The sequence below is a fragment of the Chrysochloris asiatica genome, unplaced genomic scaffold (assembly GCF_000296735.1).
Source record: "Chrysochloris asiatica unplaced genomic scaffold, ChrAsi1.0 scaffold00037, whole genome shotgun sequence".
Taxonomy (NCBI): Eukaryota; Metazoa; Chordata; class Mammalia; order Afrosoricida; family Chrysochloridae; genus Chrysochloris; species Chrysochloris asiatica.
Genome location: NW_006408555.1, coordinates 1,827,876 through 1,849,020, shown reverse-complemented (window position 1 = coordinate 1,849,020; position 21,145 = coordinate 1,827,876). Strand labels below are relative to the sequence as shown.

The following is a 21,145-nucleotide window of genomic DNA, read 5'->3' as shown; positions in this document are numbered from 1 at the left end:
GCGCCCCGGGCCTGAGCCCGTCCCGCCGCGTCCCGGTGCCCGGCCCAGCTCGCCAGGCTCCCAGGCGCGGGCTCGGCCGCCGAGGGGCATTTACAGCTGAGGTGGAGCCGTTTGCACCCGCCGCTCCCGCTCCTGCCCCCTCCCGCCCCTCCCCTCCGCTCCCCTCCCCCTCCCTCCTCCCCTCCGGTCCTGTTTCCAGCGGGAGCGCGAGACGCTGGTCAGGCTCCGCGGCGCAGCTCGAAATGAATAATCGCCCCCAATTGACTTAAATTCCAACGAAGCCGGCGTTGCGGCCGCCCGCCGCTCAAGATCTGGCCGCTGTATTTTTCGCTTTCTCCATTCTTTTAAAAAACAAAAACAAAAAGCAGCCAGCCAGTCAACCAAGAATCCGGTTTGTTGATCGCCTTATTTTTTTATTTTTTTTTCACCGTTTGCGGGATTTGCAAACCGAGTTTCATGCATGTCCAGTGGGGGTAGGTTTAATTTTGACGATGGAGGGTCCTACTGCGGAGGCTGGGAGGACGGCAAGGCGCACGGCCATGGGATCTGCACCGGCCCCAAGGGCCAAGGCGAATACACCGGCTCGTGGAGCCACGGCTTCGAGGTGCTGGGCGTCTACACCTGGCCCAGCGGCAACACGTACCAGGGCACCTGGGCGCAGGGCAAGCGCCACGGCATCGGCCTGGAGAGCAAGGGGAAGTGGGTGTACAAGGGCGAGTGGACTCACGGATTTAAGGGGCGCTACGGGGTGCGGGAGTGCACGGGCAACGGGGCCAAGTACGAAGGGACCTGGAGCAACGGGCTTCAGGACGGCTATGGAACCGAGACGTACTCTGATGGAGGTATGTGCGCCGGCGCGGGGCCTGCTCCCTCTGTGTTCTCTGCTGCTGGTCTCCGGGGAAGTTGAACTGCTCCCTCCACCTAGGCTGTGGGCATCGGGGGCATTCCCTGGGGTTCCTGGGAGGCCACAGTGGCTTCTGGTTACAGGTTGCCCCGTTGCCTGATGGGGGCCAGTGCCTTGGTGTTGGGGTTGCGGGGAGGGCTTTCCAGGAGCAGATCTGGGCCTGGGGAGCAGAGCAGAGCATCAATCAAGAAAAGGCCAGGACCTGCCGGAAGGCCAGGCTGAGCCAAGACAGCCAAGAGGATGGCAGGCAGGGAAAGGGCCCCTCCTGGTTTGGTTTTCCCAGGGTCAGACCCCAGCTCCGTCTTGTTTTCATGCAGTCCCGAATCAACCCAAGCCAATGGAAAGGGAGCGCTTGGTAGCTAGAGGCGGGGGATGCAAACCCAGACCACAACAACAAGGCAATAAACTTCTAGGTGGTTGGATGCGGGCTGGCGCTGGTGAAGCTGCTGGAGGGAGGGAGGCCCATCTGCTTAGTGAGAGCCCAGGAATCTCAGATGTAAGTGGCTGAATCATTTTCCCCGTCAGTTCAGGCACTAGGTCTATGCCTCCATTCTAAGATGCCACCACGTTCGGGAGCAGAGCCTGGGGCTAGAAGCCAGGGAGGTGCCTGGTGGCTCTGCTGTAAGATGGTTTCTGTGCTGGGCACTGTGGTTTGGCTGGCATCTCTTCTTTTGTCCTGGACACTCCGATGTACACCCCTTGGTGCATCTGAGACGCAGGGAGCCTTTATCACTCCTGGAAGCCAGACCCAAAACATAGCTGCTTTCAAGATGCTCTGGCTCTCCCTAAATCCCACAGCTTGGTGATGTCTTAGGCATGGATGCCTGGGAACCAAGGGCCTACAGCAGTGACCCCCGCTGGACAGAGAGCCATAAGTGTGCATGTGGTCTCTGACTCCATATCTCCTTGCTTCCTTAAGTCTCAAGAAGGAAGCTCTCGATACCTGCTCCCTGGCCACCATTCAGAAGGGAGAGGGCTGGAGAGTAATTATTATTTTGGCTTATGCAACCGAAAGGCAGGGTTCATTATTACCCAGAGAGGAGGAGTCTGGGGCAGTTAATTATATAATGTTCTTGCCTGTCATGGCCCTGCCCAGCCCTAGTCCCAGGCGGCCTTTTCCATGCTGTTGTTTTCAAAGAGCACCCTGACCCTGGGGTGCCGAGGGCCTGGTGGGAGCAGACAGCCCTTCCTCTGTCTTGGCCGCGGGCTTGTGTGCGTGTGTGTGCCCAAGTGCACAGGCAGGACGAAGCCAGGCAGCAGATGTGGGTGGCCACAGTGGCAGGCGGGCGGCCTGGCGCTCCCAGCTGGTCTGTTTGTGAACCAGGGGCAGCTGTCCCACTCAGGGCTGTGCTGCAGAACCTATTCTCCAAGGGGCTCCCAGCATGCCTGTGCCCGGAGAGCTGCCTCCAGCCTCCCACTGAGCTGGAGAGAGAAGGATCCAGGCCCCTCAGCTATGTGTGAATTCTCAGCATTTTAGAGTGGCGCCTAGCACCCTGGTCTACCTGTGGTACCCGGTTGTCTCCTGTGGTCCGCAGACTTCTTGTTTTCATTCTGCCAATGTGTATGAGTGCTGACTGTATGCTGGGCTCCAGCAGCCTGGGGGGGGGGGGGAAAGCAGCAGTGTCTACAGCAAATGTCTCTGCCCTCATGGAGCTTACATTTGAATGGGAGGGGGGAGGAGACAGGAGGGCCTGAGGTCGAGGTTACTGTCTGTACTGTTGACATGAGAAATGTCAATGGATGCACTTCCTCAGAGTCTCAGTCCTTCAGCAAATCATGCAAGTTTTCTGTAGCATAACACACTCCCTGCTCCCCACCCCGTCCTGATGGTGGGGAAGGGATCACCTCATTTACAGGTGATGTGGTGAGACCCAGCAGTCCACGTGACTGGCCCAGAGCCCTCGTGTTAGTGAGAGTTGGGTGTGGACCCAGATTTCTCCCCCTATGTTACTCAGACTTGTGCCCCTCCCCTCCAGGGGATCATGGTTCTCTTCTCTCCAGGGTGGCCACTCCTTTCTGGGTGCTGAGACGTGGCATGACAGGAAATCATACTGATCCTCTGGCCTAGGTGCTTGGACTCACTTTTCTGGCACATTCCCTGTTTCCCATCAGAAAGGAGGTGACTCTTGGGAATATGTGCCCTGGAGCAATTTGTCGGTCAGCAGAGCCGAACTAGGGTGTCCTCATCCACCGGAATGCAGGCCAACAGTGGTACCTCGGCTCCTTGTCCCACTCAACTGGTGGTGGGTGACGGAGCACAAGTCAGAGGGGGTAAGCAGAGCCTTCCTGACTTAATGATCTGTCTCCAGTCTGACTTTTCCTTTCACAAGAGATGGAGACATTGGGCAGGCATCAGCAGAGCTCCGACCTTTAACCAGGCTCTAGTGCTGAGTTGGGGAAGCATGTGTTTCATGAATGTTACGGGACCTGGAATTGGTATGGAGACTGTTTCCACTGGAACACTCTGCCAGCTTCTCCTCCCTCGGGCTCACCCTCTCCTGGGCGTGAGCAGGCAGCTCTCATTGATGGATGTTATGCGGCCCCAAGATGCTGGGGTGGCCCCTCGGAGATGCTGGGGCCAGGGGGCATTGGAGTTGCCAGTCTGGGCTTGAGCCCTGCTCTGTGACCGTGGGAAAGTTACTTCACCTCTCTGAGTTTCTGTACAAAGGGCTCGTAATGACACTTGCAAAGTAGAGGAGGACTGAGTGGGAAAATGTGTGCAATTATGGAGCATTTGGGTGGTGCAAATGGTCAAGCACCAGAAGGTGGTGGCTTGAGTCCACTCCTGAGGTGCCTTGGCAGAAAGGCCTGGTGATCTGCGTCCCCAAAACCAGCCTCTGAAAACCCTGTGAGCACAGTTCTACTCTGATACACATGGGGGCGCCGTGCATGGAATCTACTTGTGAAAAATCATCCACTGAGAACCCTGTGGAGCACAATTCTACTGTGACACACATGGGGCACCATGAGTAGAATCTGCTTGTGAAAACCCATCCACTAAGAACCATGTAGGGCACAGTTCTACTCTGACACACACGGGGGCACCATGAGTGGAATCTACTTATCAAAAATCATCCACTGAGAACCCTGTGGAGCACAGTTCTATTCTGACATACATGAGCGCCATGAGTTGGGCCTGACTCAATGGCAGCTGATTTAAAAAAAAATGTGGCAACTGGTAAAAATTTCCAGGAATCTAGTAAGCATTCATTATTGTTTATAACTAACTGTTGCCAGTCTTATGCAGTGAAGCATACTTAGAATGCTTATTATTCCAACAGGTAGCTAGGACATTGACAACAATGATAATAAATGGCATTACTCAATCAGTGTGTGCCAGGCACGGGGCAAATGTCTACACCAAATTATCTAACTTAAAACTCTACAGCGTTGACCGTATCATTGTGTCCACTATGTTGTTGTTGTCAGGTGCCATCGAGTCGGAACCGACTCCTAGCGACCCCATGCACAGCAGAACGAAACAATGTCTGATCCTGGGCCAACCTCACTACTGCTGCCACACTTGACGCCATCAATGATGCCACCTGGCCAATCCATCTCATTAGGGGTCTTCCTCTTTTTCTCTGACCCGCCACCTTACCCAGCATGACATCCTTCTCCAACGACTGTTTCCTCCGGACAATATGTCCAAATGGGATCTGGAAACCAAGGCTTCCAGAAGCTAGATGGTTTCGGAGATGCGTTCTGGGAGAGAGACTGCAGCGCCAGAGCTTTATCTGTTACTCCTCTCCCTAAACTTCCTTGTGGAAAAATTCCTCCTTGATCTCTTCTTCCTCCGCACCCATTCTCCTCTTCTGGGCAAAGCCGCCCAGAGTTGTAGCTGAATGCACATGAGGGTGTATGTACACCCCCGCCCTGCCTGCCGCACCCTCCCTCCACCCTCCCCATGATGCTCCACCTTGTATCCACTCGCTGGACCCCTGCACTTAGCTGCACAGGTAAATATTTCTCCTTGGGTGCCGAGTACACAGAACCCCTCAGACCAAAAGTTATCCCCCACAAATAAACCCACCCACACCCTGAAAGATATGAGTCATCCACACACCCGGCCTCTCCCCCATCCACAGATTCCGTTCATCGGCCCAGATCCCTTAGCCCACACAAATCACACACACCCACAGGCAAAATCCAGAACCACCCCGGCGCCTGCGCGCGCACACGCGTACAACACACCTGTCACCCGGAGACATTTTCTACCCTGTACCCCCAAACACAGCCACGTGTATCCTCCCAGCTTGGTCCGTACACTGCTCTCCAAGTATCAGGAATCTCGGCTGGCTCCTGCACCCGAGAAGCACATTACCGCTCTGAGTGGAGGAGGGTTCCCGTTACAGACGTGGTATTATGCTTTTGTCTCCATCTTAAACACATGTGCTGCTGGCGCTTCCCTTGCAGGGTGGGGGCAGAAATCCTCGGTACAAAATAAACTACCTTTGGGCATATTTCTGGTGGCTGGCCATAAAGACGTGGAACCGTAAACTCTTTTTTTTCCACCGCCCAGGTTAGGAGAGAGCAGGTCCTCTAACACAGACATTACGCAAATAGAACCATGTTTCAAGAACAAAAAGGCAATCTCTCAGCAACTGGGCATACAGACAGTTCCTCAGAGATTCACGTTCAGCCAGTTTGGGGAGAAAAAGGCTCCATAAGGTGAAAGGAGAAGAAGCAAAGCAGCTAGATTACTAGTTCCTCATTGCCAGTTATAGCTGGGAGCAAAGAGTTACTGAAAAGCATCCCCTCACCCAAAACAGCCCTCAAGCTACTTGATGTGCTTTCATATAAAGAGACTTAGTGCAGGCTAGGGAGGAGACACGGCTCAGCATCTTCCCAAAATAGCTAGTCCACAGGGTGGTTAGTGAGTAGACCTCGCTGACGCTAACAGTTAATGCAGCAAACCTGAGGAAAGGGGAGACAGCAGCCTCGTCTTTTCTGGGGACTCTTGGCTAGAGATAAAGAGACCCAGAAAAAGATGGCGATGATGGGAGTCGGGGAAGACCCGGAACCTCTGCAGTTTCTCTTCTAGATTCCTTTTCCTCCCCAGACCTCCACAACTCTAAATATAACTAGCTACCAACTATGAGCTGATCATTCTGTGAGCAAACCAGTGCCATGTAACACTTTTTGTGTCCTCAAATGACAAAAAGATTTAGACATTTAGATTTGTGTGGCCCAGGAGAAAGAAATGTTTGTTTAAATTTTCCACAAGGATCCATCCCTCCTTGGGTTGGTTGCTTCCCCCGCTTGTAGTTCTGTTCCTTGTGAAGGGCATGTGGTGGGTAAGCCTGACACGGGGGCCTTGGGATTTGAACAAGGGGCAGAGTCTCTGTCCCGCCATATCTTTGTCTGCCAAGGGAAGTGGTTTCCTGGCTGCCCGAGTGTGAGACAAGCCCTTCAGAACCATGGAGAGCGCCTCCCCATCTCCTGGTGCAGGGCTCTGCTGTCTGGCAAAAACAGCTCAGATCCCTTCTAGGTAACCCTGTGAATGCCAGACTACATTGTCCATGGGTGACCACCTGACCATGAACCCTCAGGCACATTTGAACTTTGGGGGTTCACCTGTTCCCACTTTGTCACTGGGTGGGTCCATCCTTCAAGAAACATTGCCACCTGGAGTGTTTGCCTGTTGTTGAGGTTACTCTGGGTCATTCACTCCTCAACTGTCAGCCCTTTCTGAAATAGGTGCATACCTTCCCTTCTGCTTGCCAAGCTCCTTCCTGGGTAACTGAGAGAGCATCTCCCAGGGGTGGAGTGGGTTTGAGGGACCCATGAGTAAGATTTGTAGCAGCTCTTCTGAATTCAAAGGTTTATTGCTGCCTTGGATTAGGTGAATTCAGTCCTTAAGTAGAGCCATTGGGGTCACAGCTAAAGATGAGCCAAGGAAAGATCCTGACTGTAGCAGCCAAAGAAACTATATTTCACCGTAGCTTCTTCAGGTCCGAATCCATGGGCTAATCCTCTGTCCATTATGGTGGCCGTGGGCCACACGTGGCTACCTGAGTTTAAATTACATTAAGACAAAGTACAATACAAAATCCAGCTTCTCACTCCTACTAGCCATTTTTTCCTTCTTCCTTTCAACTTTTTATTGTGAGTCGGGTGAAGGTTTAGAGAGCAGATCAGTTTCCCACTCAACAATTCAGACCCATTTTGTTTCATGTCATTGATTGCAGCCCTCACCACATAGTATCACTCACTCACTCCCTGCATTTCCTGATCCCATGCCTCCTTCTTTCCTCACTCTTCTGAACGTTGTCCTTGGGGAAATGCTGCCCCTTCGATCTCCAATGGTTGATGATTCTAAGGAGGGCATATCTCCCTGGTGTTATTGTTTACCTTATAAACCTGCCTGTGGTTTGCTGAAAATTGAGCCACGGGGGTGAGTTCAGTTCCAGACCTGAAGAGTGAATGAAAGTGAACATAGCCTTTGGGGTTCCAGCAGTCTCTGTCCGACCAGTAAGCCTGATCTCTGTTATCATTTTGAGTTTTGGTCCATATTTTTCTCTCACTCAATCCAGAACTGACTAATGTGATTCCTTTCAGAGTAGTTGATAATGGTAGCTGAGGACCATCTAGTTCTGGTTTCATGGTCCATCAGTTCACTGGACTAACTGTTTCCATGTGTCTTCAGTTTTCATTACCAACAATAGGTGTTCACTCATGGCACACTAGCCCTCTTTTAGGACTTAATATGTGTAATTGGTGGTGATGGTGGTGCACCGTGGAGTTCATAGCAACCCTGTATTGGGTTTACAAAGCTGTAAATCTTTACGGGAGCAGAAATCCTAGTCTTTCTCCTGTGGAGCTCCTGGTAGATTTGAACCGCTGACCTTACGGTTGGCAGCCCAGCTCGTAATCCACTACACTACCAGGGCTCCTTTGGGTGTGTAATTTGTTGTTGTTGTTAAGTGCCATCGAGTCAGTTCCAAATCATTGGGCCTTTATAAGGATTCCTAGGAGCATCTGGTGAATTTGAACCACTGACCTTGTGATTAGCAGTCCAGTGCCTGTCTTCCAGCACCATACCAGGAGTCCATATGTAATTGTTGTTGTTGTTGTTAAGTGCTTTCCAGTAGGTTCCGACCCACAGTGACCCTGTATAGGGTTTCTGAGAAGCAGTTAGTGAGCTTGAACCATTGATCTTGCATTGCTGTTGCCGCCGACTCTTAGCGACCGTATATAGGGTTTCCAAGGAGCGGCTGCTGAGCTTGAACCACTGACCTTGAGGTTCAAACCGACTTTGCAGTCCAGCGCATTAAGCCACAGCGCCACACCTGGACTCCTAACACCGATATAGCACCTGATATTCCCTGGTGGTCTCCTATCCAAGTACTAAGTAGGCCCGATCCTGTTCAGCTTCCGTGAGGTGGAGAAATCAGGCCTGTTCAGGGCGGAATGGTCCTAGATGTGCATTAGAGGCTACCGTATTAGACAGTACAGATGTAGAGGACTTCCATCATGGCAAAAAATTTCATTGGAAAGCACTGGACTAGAGCACAAGCTTCATGCAGAAAGGGGTGTTGGTCTGTCGGCCACTCCTGAGTGCCTGGTGACTAAATATTGTGGTGATGTAGGATAAACACTGGACATAGGTCAGTGATTCAGACCCACCAGCTGCTCCTCGGAAACTGTATACAGGGTCACTGGGAATCAGACCTACTCGATTTTCAAATCAATCCATTGAAACCCCTATGGAAGTCTTGGGGCATCAAGGTCAGTTGGAGTAACATAATTCCCCAAGACAACGTCCTACATCTTACTTCTGTGGTGTTTCTGAGTGGACCAAACCGAAACCCCAAAATTGGTCAGTGTCCGCTCAGGGGCTGTGATCTCCATGTGTTCTGAAGTGCATCCTCCCTGCTCACCCAAACAAGCTCTCTAAGGGTGCACCCACAGGTTCCTGCAACGTTTCACTGGACACATGGCCCAGTCCAGGCGAAGGAGAGATGTGGAGTCTGGCCAGAGTTCAGACAAAGAGCTTGAGAAACCTTTCTTCACATGAAGCAAAGTCTGCCCACGCTCCAGCCTCTCCATTCTCATGGCTGTGTCTTAGGTCAGCCCCTAGAAGCAGAGCCCCTGACCAATACTTCCACATGTGATTTATTGGGGGGTTGGGGTGGGGCGCAGGAAGCAGGAGGGACAGGGAGGTAGCTGGTCATAGGGTTACCCCACTAGGACACATGGGGGCTGGACTCTTGACCTCCAGCTGGCGAGGGACAGGTCGTAAGTCTCTGGGGAAGGTGATGGCCTGTCTCTCCTTTCTGTCTGGGAGGAGGTCTGGATGCTCCACAGTCTGTCCAGCCTGGGCTCCAGTCTTCATTTCTCTGCCCACGAGCCACACGCTCATCCAGCCATCCAGCCATCCATTCAGCAACACGGAAAAAACAACCACTGACACCCTGAAGGAGCACAGCTGCCCACTGGCACAGGGGCCCCAGGGGTTGGAGTCTTCCATTGGCCAGGAGTAAATATAAACACACAAACACACACACATGAGGGGAAGCCAGAAAGTACTGCTGCAAAATCAGAGGACCATTTATTCAATTAAAATATCAGAATGTGAAGCTGTTGTTTCTCGGCATCTCACAACAATAACAACAAAAGTACATTAAAAAAACAACCACAACAAATCCTCCGGAGCACTGTTCCACTCAGATACATGGATGGGTCATTGTGAGTTAGGGTTGACTTGATGGTAAGAGTGATCTTTTTTTTAAATCCCTACTCAATCTGCAGTGTCCTGAGCCAGGGCTGGAGTAGCTGAGGAGTGGGTGTTGAGGAAGGCATGTGAAGTGGGTGCACTGAGTAGGGTCTGGCTGGTAGGGGTGGGGGTTTTGAGTCAGGAAGTCTGTGTGGCCCTGGGTGTGGGTGGTGATAGTTAAGTAGCTGAGCGGTGTGGACCCACACTCTGTTCGGGTTTTACCCTCTGATGCTGGTCCTATCAATGAGGGAGGGGGAGACTGCAGGTTGTGGGGGTGTGGAGTGAGGTTCACTAGGAGGGTATTGCTGACTCGGGGTGACTGCTGCTGAATCCCAGTCTCTTTCTACCATTTGAGAACAAAGATCATCCAGGGTGACCAGAACCTCGGGTTCTAATCCGGAGACCAGAGACCTGGATTCCTATGTGAAATCTCTTAATTTTTGAGATGTGGCAGTTAATCTTAAATTTATATAAAAACAGTCTGTGGTGCTGTAGGCTGCATGATCGGTGGATCAAATCCACTACCCGCTCCATGGAACCCCTATACAATGATGCTATGAGTCAGAACAGACTCAACAGCGTTTAACAACAACAATGATCATTTAGGAGGAACCCTGGTAGTGTAGAGGCTGTTGACTGCAAGGTTGGCAGTTCGAGCCCACCAGCTGCTCTGTGGGAGAACGATGAGGGTTTCTGCTCCTGTAAAGATTTACAGCCACAGAAACACTCTTCAGGGTCGCTATGAGTCAGAACCAACTCAGCATCACACAACAACAACAATCGGTAAGGAGCCCTGGTGACGCACTGTGTTTAGGCATTGGGTTGCTAACTGAAAGTTTGGCGGTTTGAACCCACTGGCAGCTTCCTGGGAGAAAGATGTGGCCGTCAGCTTCTGTAAAGATTTCCAGCCTCAGAAACCGAGAGACCCGTTCTGTGTCCTGAGAATGACTTTGAGTCAGAGTCGACTTGATGGCACTTGGTTTTATGTTGGTGTCAGTAAGATGCGACCCGTGGGCCCCTCTCTGGTTTGCTGTCTGTACTACAGAGAGCTGAGAGAAGGACACCACAACCCCATTGTCTCTCCAAAAGTCCTCTCCAGGTGGAGAGTCCCTGCCCAAGGCTCTAGTGACAGCAATGACTTAATGTCCAGGCACAAGGTGGGGCTTGTTCAAGGTTCACAGGGTCTGTACTGCAAGGTCTTAAGATCCATTCTACAGAGAAGGCGACGGAGGGTCAGAGAGGCCCAGAGATTCGTCTAGAGTCCCACAGCAGAGCCCGAGAAGGAGGCCAGGTCTGCCGATTTCAGTGTGTGAAGGCCAGCACACATTACCATTCCTCACACTGTTCCGTGACCAGCCAGCACGCAGCTCCCAACCTCTCTCTGCATGCTGCAGTCATGTGGATTGGGACTCACAGTGACCTAGGGCAGGGCACAACTACCTTACAGGTTTCCTAGGCAGATGGCCAGTTTTTTTCTCTCATGGAGCTATTGCTAGCTTTGAACTGCCAGCTGAGCACATAAGCAGTGTGTCCTAGGACTCCTTGGATACCTCTAGTGACAGGGGACTTACTGACTTCCGAGGCACCTGTTCTGTATCTAGTCTGCCGCCCTGTGGGGGCCACCCAAAACATCCCGCCACCCTTGTCATCTCCAGGTTGGACTTGCTGCCCTGATTCTTGGAGGCTCCAAGCCTCCCTCCCTCCCTGCTTTCCGGTGGGACAGCAAAGCTGCGTCTTTCACACAAATGTTCCAGGTGCTGCGAGGCTCTGTCTGCCTGTGGCACAGATCCTGCCAACAGAGAGGAGTTGCGGATGGTCTCCTGGCTCAGCCTTTTCCTCTGTCTCCATTGGCACATACCAGGGTCAGTGGATCCACGTGGACGGTCCGGTCCCCCTGCTCACCCTGTCCTTTGTCTCCGCAGGCACGTACCAGGGCCAGTGGGCCGGCGGCATGCGCCAGGGCTACGGTGTTCGGCAGAGCGTCCCATACGGCATGGCGGCGGTCATCCGCTCGCCCCTGAGGACGTCCATCAACTCCCTGCGGAGCGAGCACACCAATGGCACTGCGCTGCTCCCCGACGCCTCCCCGGCAGTGGCTGGCAGCCCGGCCGTGTCCCGAGGCGGCTTCGTCCTGGTGGCCCACAGCGATGCCGAGATCCTCAAGAGCAAGAAGAAGGGACTTTTCCGGCGCTCACTGCTGAGCGGCCTGAAGCTACGTAAGTCTGAGTCCAAGAGCAGCCTGGCCAGCCAGCGCAGCAAGCAGAGCTCCTTCCGCAGCGAGGCCGGCATGAGCACGGTCAGCTCCACCGTCAGCGACATCCACTCCACCATCAGCCTGGGCGAGGCCGAGGCCGAGCTGTCGGCCGTCGAGGACGACATCGACGCCACCACCACCGAGTCCTACGTGGGCGAGTGGAAGAATGACAAGCGTTCGGGCTTCGGCGTCAGCCAGCGCTCGGACGGACTCAAGTACGAGGGCGAATGGGCTGCCAACAAGCGCCACGGCTACGGCTGTATGACCTTCCCCGACGGCACCAAGGAGGAGGGAAAATATAAGCAGAACATCCTGGTCAGCGGCAAGCGCAAGAACCTCATCCCCCTGCGGGCCAGCAAGATCCGCGAGAAGGTGGACCGGGCTGTGGAGGCAGCCGAGAGGGCTGCCACCATTGCCAAGCAGAAAGCGGAGATCGCGGCTTCCAGGTAGGGGCGGCGGTAGGGTGGGCCTGGGGGAAGGCTCACGTGAGTGCTTCTCAGAGGGTGCCCCACAGAACCCCAGAGGTGGTCAGCGGTGGTCGTGGGCAGGGGCGGTGCCAGGACCGTCCCTGAGCAGGGTCTCTTGTATCTGTTTCATCACCCTTGGAGGTATTGAGGGTTTGGCTCTAGACCACTACAACAAAGTGAGTGTCACAAAGCAAGTCACACGGTGTCTCGGTTTCCCTGTGCACAGAAAAGTGATGTTGGCTCGCTGCTGTAACGTGTGTGCGGAGTGTGCCGAAAAAGTCTGTAAGGCTGTCACAGAGACACGAAGTGAGCACAGGGTTTGGGGGCAAAGGCACTGGTACAAAAGTCGCAGTATCTGTGAACCGCGGTGACCGAGCTGTGCTGTACTTTGGTGTTTAACGTCAGGTGTGGACGGATAACAAGGCTGTGTCATGTTGGAACAGACCTAGGACAGCTTAGGTTCCGGAAGGTGTGCAGAGGCAGCTCCTCCTACCTGCATCCCAGCTTCCCTGTGGACCGCGGGCGGTGGCACACACAGGCTTAGTGCATGAGGGTCCAGTGGACCACACCATGGCCCAGGAGGGGGCGCAGAGCTGACTGCTGCCTTGGTGCCACGTTGGACCAGATAATGTCACAGATGCGAGGCTGAGTGGCGAGCCAGGGGCCCTGCAGGCAGGTGGATTTCGGGAGGGAGCCAAACTCTGAAAGCCTCAAACCTTGCAGGTACTAATGGGGCAGAACCTGCCTCGGAGCTGCCCTTGGCTTTGTGGTTTCAGAAAACCACGTGGACTTTCAGGGCCAGAGTAAGTCCTCAGAGTGTGCCCAGAGGGTCCTGAGTGTGGGCTGGGCTCTCCAGTCCACTGTAAGGCTCTGGGCTCAGGGTGGGCACAGACAGGGTCTTTCCTCCTAGGAGAACTCTCTATCCCTAGCCGAGGGCCAGGCTTGGAGGGTCCAGGAAGACCCCACATCTGACTTAGTGCCTTCCCCCTCACTAACGACCACAGGCCCATTGGGGTCTGGTTTTGGACAACCCGTGGTCTATAACACAACAAGAATGGTCACATGGTTTGACAACCATATGCTACTCACAGCCTCCCGAGGTGTGAGAGTGACAAGCCCGTAGCCCATCTGAGGAGCCGAGAGGAAAATGGAATTACTACCTGAGCCCCGAGCGCCTCGCTCCCCATTCCCCGCCTACCTTTTCCAGCAGAGCTCCGGCAGGGGAGTAAGTAGTAGCTGCGTTCAAGACTGCTCACCTGGTATTTTAGGAACAACTCGGGCTCAATTGCTATTTTTCCCGTTAGGAACATAGTCCTCACTCCGTATGGAAAAGAAGGAAAATGGAACTTTGAGGAAGAAAACCACATGGGCTTGGGTCTGGTCCACCGTGCCACGATGCAGCGTTTTACTGTATTGCATTCCTCCTAATGTCCTGGACTCCTGGTATGGCATTGTAAGATCAGTACTGGACTGTGAGCCCCAAGGCCAATAGTTCAGACTCACAGTGTTGTTTAACCCTTGTTGTTTACTGACACAGTAACAATGGGCTCAAACATAACAACAATTGTACCCACCAGACCCAGGACCCACCATTCTGTTGTGCATAGGGTCACCCTGAGCCAGGACCCACTCGAAGGCACCTCACTAAAACAAGAACAGCAAGGTGAAAGTTCAGTGATACATTGCGTTGGGCAAATCTGCTGCAGAATACCTCTTTTCAGAGCTAAAAAACAAACATAGTACCTTGAGAACTAAGATAAATTGCGGTATTCTCGTTTGCCTCATATGCATATGAGAACTGGACAGTGAATAAGGAAAACTGAAGGAGAATTGATGCTTATGGATTTGGGTATTGGCGCAGAACATTGAACCTATCACGGACTGCCAGGAAAACGAACAAACGTGTCTTTAAAATGGACAGGTAGAGTAACCCTGAGAAGCAGGATGGTTAGACTTTGTCTCTTGTCCTTTGGACGTGTTCTCAGGAGGGACCAGTCCCTGGAGAAGGACATCTTGTTTGGTAAAGTGGAGGGTCAGCAAAAGAGAGGAAGACCCCCAGCAAGATGGACTGACCCAGTGGCCACAGTGGACTCAAATATAACAATTGTGTGGATGGCGCCCGACCGGGCAACGTTTTGTTTTCTTGCTCATGGGCCGCTGAGTCAGACCTGACTTGAAGGTATATAACAGCAACAGTGTATGTATTGATTCTTTGATGTACCGCCATGGACAAGAGACAGTTTACAATGCTGAGGGGCAGTCCTCAAATATTGGGGTTGCTTGTCACAGCTCCTGTTCTAACCTGACTGTTCATTGCCAGCTGAGGGCTGGGGTCAGAAACACAAGAATTTAAGGGAAAGTCTCCCACAGAACTGATTTCAAAATAAAGACTGAGGACAAATCCCAGAAGAAATGAGGGGGAAGCTGGTGGTACAAACAGCTGAACACTCCACTGTTGACTGGAAGGTTGATGTTTGAGTCCACTCAAGTGCCTTGGAAGAAGGTTCTAGTTCCAGACTCTGAGCCATTGAAAACCCTGTGGAGCTCAATTCTACTCTGACACATGCACGGTCGCCATAAATCAGAGCCAACTCCGCAGTAACTGCTTTGGTTCTGGTCAAGATTGGGGAGACAGAATGGTGGTGTGGGCAGAGCTGGGCGTCGGCCACCTGAGGAGCTTTAGTGAGGGTAGCAGCTTCATGCCCCAGCTTCAGTTGTCCCATCTGTGAAATTGGAACACCTTCCTTCCCCTTGGCCTGGCCGGAGCTGGAAAGGGTGGTACACATGAGTGGGCAGGGAGCTGCTTCCTCGCCATTTTCTCAATGAACTTAGATTTTTTTTTTTTAATGTTTTATTGTGAATTATGTGATAGTTTACATGGGAGAATATTAGCTTTACATTCATCCTATCATATATCATTTCATTGCCATGGTTACAATCCCCTCCATGCATCATCAAACAACCAAAGCCTGCCCCCCGGTCATCAGCACACAGCCCCTCTCCCTCTCTGGTCTAGAGTCCCCAGCCGCTCCGTCTCTCCACATCATCGTCTCTGCCTCCATCTCTGGCGTCACTGCTTCTCTGGGTAGGGTCCCGCTCTCTGCTCTTCTCCATTGATAGTCCCAGGGACCTCCATTCCTAGACTGCAAAGTCAATCACTCTCCTCCGTTTGCTACAAAACGTCTACCTTTACATTTCCAACCCTCACAATCAGTCCTGATAGCAGTTATTCACTATTGTATCACAAGATACCTATCCGCATTTACTTTCATCAGCGCCGCCCAGTCAGATTGGATACTATTCAGTGGAGACTCTATCTTCCTCCACACCCTCTGGATCTAGGTTCGCTCTTTAAAGCTTGTAAGCCAGTCACTTCTTGCCTTTGTATCCTGCCCCGCCCCCCATTTTGAGTAGGAAATATCTAAGTTGGCCATCCCTGTCTACCCTGTGTATCGAGGGGGTGGGAATGATCCTCGCTGTAAAGATTTGTTCCCTCTTTTGAGCTACTGCATCCAAAGGTGTAGGTCAAGTTCATCAAATTGTATCAGATTACTCTTTTTTTCCCTCTTCTTTCTTCTTCTGATTGAGTTCTGATCATCCAGTCATTGAAGCCAAGTCAAGTGGGTATTATCTGCAAGTGTGGGTGTTCTTGTGCATATGCCCTCTCTTCTTATCAGCTGGATGCTTCATTCTCCACTCTAGTCCTCTGTGGCTATGTAGCTGACTCTGGGCCCATGAATCCCCAGGTCTTGCCACACTGCTGGCCAACCAGGTCTCCACCCGGGTTCACAGGAGTCTATTGAATGTGGTAGGACTTAGCTCACAGCTTCATTGCTGTTTTTCCCTCACTTCCCCTTATCGGTGACCAACGTGGTCACCAGTCAGAGCACATGTCTGCTTGTGTATTCCCCTTGAGTCCTAGTCTTGGAAGGGGGTTTACCCTACGGGGACCTGACCACTTGCCTTGATATCTCCTGGGTGAACAACTTGTTTGGTCTTGTAGTAGTCAGTCAGACTGCCATTATTGTTTTGTATTTTTCCTGTTGGTGACTTAGAATTTTTTTTAAAAAGGACCAGAGGTGAGTCTGGAGAGGGAAGCCAGCAGGTGTATCAGCCATGGGTGCTTCCTGCACTATCTGAGGCCCACCCTCTGTTGGAGGGTGAAGGTGGCAAGGGCAGCACAGTGGACACTGGAGTGGCTGGCCAGGGGCCAACACATCACCATCTGAGGTCCCAGATAGATGGGGACTCCTTCAGCCAAGTGTAGTGTGAGACAAACACACAGATGCACAGAAGCACACACCGCACAAAGTTGCTCACACATACACCTAAGGCCATGCGCATGCGCACACACACACACACACACACACACAGGTATATGCACACACAGCACATAATATGCATGCACACCACATTCACACACCCACATACATCATGCACTCACGTGTGCATGCCAACTTGCTCCCATATACATGTGCATGCAGGCACACACATCTGTACATAAAGTCACCCACACATGTACATAGCAGGGCACATGTACATGCACGTGTAATGATGCCCCCACATGTGTGCGCACATGCATGCACATGCTTGCATACACACATGTACATGCGTGCACGCACACACCTGTGTATGCATGTATGGGCTGGGCAAGGGTTAAGTTTGCTCCTTTGTCAGTTGAGCCGGGTAGGCCTGAGGGCACGTGCCATTGTTTTGGGTCCAGCCCCTATGTGGGTCCCTCTCCGGTGTTAAGCCCCTGCCACAAGCTTATGCCCTTGTGGCCTGTGAGACTCTATGTACTCCCAAGAGGCACATGGCATCTGGCCCCCAAGCTCCAAGACTCTTCCTAGGTGGAGAGTAGGATGTGGGGTGTGGGGCTGGGAGGTAGGTGTCTGTTCTGGGGAGCCTTCCCAGGAGGGGCGTAGGGTGCCGGCACCTGCACCTGGGAGCTGAGTCTTGGTGGCATCCATAGGACAAGGAGATAGGCCCTGTGCCACCGAGTGACCGCTGGCCTTAGCTGCCGTCCATCTTGGCTGCTGATTGTGCAGGGTCAGGCAGAGCTGGGAGGGCCTTTACTAGGCAGCTCCATCACAGATGACAGCTTCTTGGCATCCTTACCGCCCTCCTCCTTCTGCATCCATGGCAGACATGACTAATGGACCACTGCATTGTTCCCACGGGTCCAGCGTCTGCCTGCAGCCAGGCTCAGCGAATCGATCAGTGGGCACAGTGGGAAGTGAAACCATGGCAACCCAGCTGATGTTGGGGTGTTTACTATGCAGACGAGATGCTGGGAAGGCCGTGCCCAGACTTCAGAGCTAGCCAGTAGCCAGAGTGGACTGGAGTTCACTTTGTCTTCTTCCTTGGGTCTCATTCATCCTTCCTACGTCCCTTAGATACAGCTGCGCCCTGGGGTGAGGACATTCGGGGACAAAGTCTGTGGTTAAGCCTGCTGTAGAAGGGAGCTCCCGGTCACTGCACACTTATTGAGTGACCGCTGTATACGGTCGGCATTGGGGTTCAGACTCTGCTCCCATAGATCCTGTTCTCTAAGTTCCTGGTCTCTCCGAGGCCGGCTGCAGCGTGGAGGGTGGAGGGAGGCACAGGTTCATGGGAGGAGTGAATTCTCCCAGGAAACCTGCCTGAGCTCCCTCGGGTGTCATCCTCCCCGCGGCTGAGTCAGTTCTGACACTAGTATCACTTGTATACGCACGGTCTCATCTTTCCCCCATGGAGCAGCTGGTGAGTTTGAACCACTGATTTTTCCATTAGTACCTGAGCCCTAAACCATCAGAATTTCTTACAATAGGACCACACCAGAACCTTCCCACAGGGTATCCAAGGCTGTAAATCTGTACTGAAGCAGGCTGCCTCATCTTTCTCCTGAGGAGTGGCTGGTGGGTTTGAACCACCTACCTCTCAGTTATTGGCCAAGTACCTAACCCACTGCCCCACCAGGTGTCATTGTCAGGAAGCCCAATCTTTACGGATCTAAAACCGAGGTGGGGAGGAACATTTTGCTTCTTGTAGAAAATGTCACTCCTTGTTGATGTTATAAATTACGTGACAGGCAGCCCTGGAAGGTGATGGCGCTTTGCTCCCAGACCACCTCAGGAAAGCGAGTATCGCATGAAATCGAGTCACATGAATGCTTCAGTTTCTGTGTATACAAAAGCGATGCGGACACTTGACTGTGGTCTGTGGCGTGTGCAAAAGCGTAACGACAAAGTTTGAAAGCTTGTGAGAATGACCAGCATGCGACACACAGACACCGAATGTGCAGAGGCTGTTGGAGAAAGGGCACTAATCAATGACTTGTTCCAAACACGGTTGCCACAAACCTGGCAATTTTTAGTTTAGTTTTTTTTTTTTTAATGTTTTATTGGGAATTATGTGACAGTTTACATGGGAGAACATGAGTTTTACTTTCATCCTATCGTATATGGTTTCATTGCCATGGTTACAATCCCCTCCATGCATCATCAACCAACCAAAGGGTATACCCTGCAAGCCTGCCCCTTGGTCATCAGCACACAGCCCCTCTCCCTTTCTGGGTCTAAAGTCCCCAGCTGCTCCATCTCTCCATGTCATCATCTCTGCCTCCATCTCTGGCGTCACTATTTCTCTGGGTAGGGTCCTGCTCTCCGCTCTTCTCCCTCGTTGGTCCCAGGGACCTCTGTTCCTAGACTGCAAAGTTAATCACTCCCCTCCTTTTGCTACAGAACATCTACCTTTACATTTCCAACCCTCACAGTCAGTCCTGATAACAATTATTCACTATTGTATCACAAGAGACCTATCCACATTTACTTTCATCAGCCCTGCCCAGACAGATTGGATACTACTCACTGGAGATTCTGCGTTCCTCCACACCCTCTGGATCTAGGTTCCCTCTTGAAAGCTTGTAAGCCAGTCACTTCTTGCCTTTGTAGCCCCCCTACCCCCCCCATTTTGGGTCAAAAAACTGGCATTTTTAAAACACACAGTATCTGCCAATCACCGTAAAGTGGAGTGCAGTGAACAAGTATGCCTCTGTTGCCATAGCCGGGTGACAGAGAGTGGATTATGAATCATAGCAACTACAGTTCTGCCGTGACCGAGTAGAACTGCCCCATGGGGTTTCCTAGGTTACATCTTTTCTAGTTTATGGTGGGTTTGAATTGACCTTTGGGCTTGCAGCTGAGCATTTAACCTTTAGCACCTCTGGTGGTGGTCATGTGCCATGGAGTCAGTTCTGACTCATAGCGACCCTGCACAGGGTTTCCGAGCCTGTAAATCTTTACAGGAGCAGAAAGCCTCATCTTTCTCCCGCGGAACAGCTGGTGGTTTCGAACTGCTGACCTTGCAGTTCACAGCCCGATTTGTAACCACTACGCTACCAGAGCTCCTTTTAGCACCTCTAAGGCCCCTTACAAAATAATTGTTGTTAACTGCCATTGGGTTGGTTCCAGCTCATAGTGACCCAGTATAGGGCTTCTGAGGAATGAGTTTGAACCACCGATCTTTCAGGTCACAGTCCATGTGTACATTACAGTGCCACACCAGGACTCTGTAACATAGTTGTTGTTGTTGTTGTTACGTTCTGTCTAATTGGTTCCGATTCATAACAGCCTTGTGCGTAATACAACGAAACCCTGCCTGGTGGTCACGCACAATCTATAAAATCATGTTGACTCTAACTCGTCGAGGGTTTCAGAGGAGCGGCTGGTGGGCTTGAACTGCTCACGTTGCAGTTCGGTGCATTATCAGTGCCACATACTATTGTTGTTAAGTGATATCGAGTCAGTTCCGACTCATAGCGACCCTATATAGGATTTCCGAGGAGCAGCTAGTGAGTTTGAACTGCGGACCTTGTGGTTCACAGTCTATAAAAAGATAAAAACAATAAAACAGCTACACATAAAGGAAGGTGAGTCCCACACAAACTGCCCACTTCTTAGAGGTAGTTACAGGGAAACCATATGGGGCCATCCTGCTCTTTGCTATAGGGTCACCATGAGCTTAAATCGACTCAGCAGCAGGAGGGAGGTCTCAAGGGAAGGTGCCTTGGTAATGGTTGCGAACTGGAAGGTTGGTGGTTTGAACCCAGAGCCAATCTGCAGGAGACAGATGTGGCAATCTGCTTCCGTAAATGTCACGGCCTTGGGAACCCAGTGGGACAGTCCTGTAGTGTCGGGTCCCTGTGCGTCAGAATGGACAAAACAGCAGTGAACTTGGGGTTGGTTTTTGAAGAGCATGGGGTTACCACGCATATTTTCTGTGACAAGACAGGAACTTTGTGCGCATTATTTAGTACTTGGTCTTCTCCCACCTTCTCATATTAGGAACACCATCCTCCACTTGAACCGTAACCCTGTACCAGGAAGCCCAGACATGAATGTCTCCCAGGGAGCTACATGGGATCCATGATGTGGTTCCAACTCACAGCGACCCTGTGTAGGGTTACCTAGGAGCGGCTGGTGGGTTCGAACTGCCGACCCTGTGGTTAGCAGTCCAATGCTGATCCGCAGCGCCACACCAGGACTGTATCCCATGATGTTGGCGCTGTTGTTAAGTGCCTCCGAGTCAGTTCTGACCCATAGCGAACCTTAACAGGGTTTCTAAGGCGCGCCTGGTGCACTTGAACAGCCATCCTGGTGTGCTCCATCCAGCACGTTAACTCAGAGGCCCACACCAGTGGAGACCCCTGTTCACCTAAACCCAACTCTGTGAAGAATGTTCTGAACAGGCCCTGGAAAGCAAGCCTCCAAAGAATGTTCCTGATCAGTCCCTTCCCCACTGCCCCCAACCCCCTACCCACA

The 21,145-nt window shown here is 52.1% G+C and overlaps 1 protein-coding gene across 1 annotated transcript in view; it reads left to right on the top strand.

Annotated features, from left to right (window-relative positions):
* The first annotated feature begins 460 nt into the window (after positions 1–460).
* JPH3 (junctophilin 3) overlaps positions 461–21,145 on the top strand; it is a 51,144-nt gene continuing 30,459 nt past the window's right edge. Inside the window, exons 1-2 of the mRNA XM_006860115.1 lie at positions 461–842; positions 11,546–12,323. Coding sequence (XP_006860177.1) covers positions 461–842; positions 11,546–12,323 — 1,160 coding nt within the window. The remainder of the gene's footprint in view (positions 843–11,545; positions 12,324–21,145) is intronic.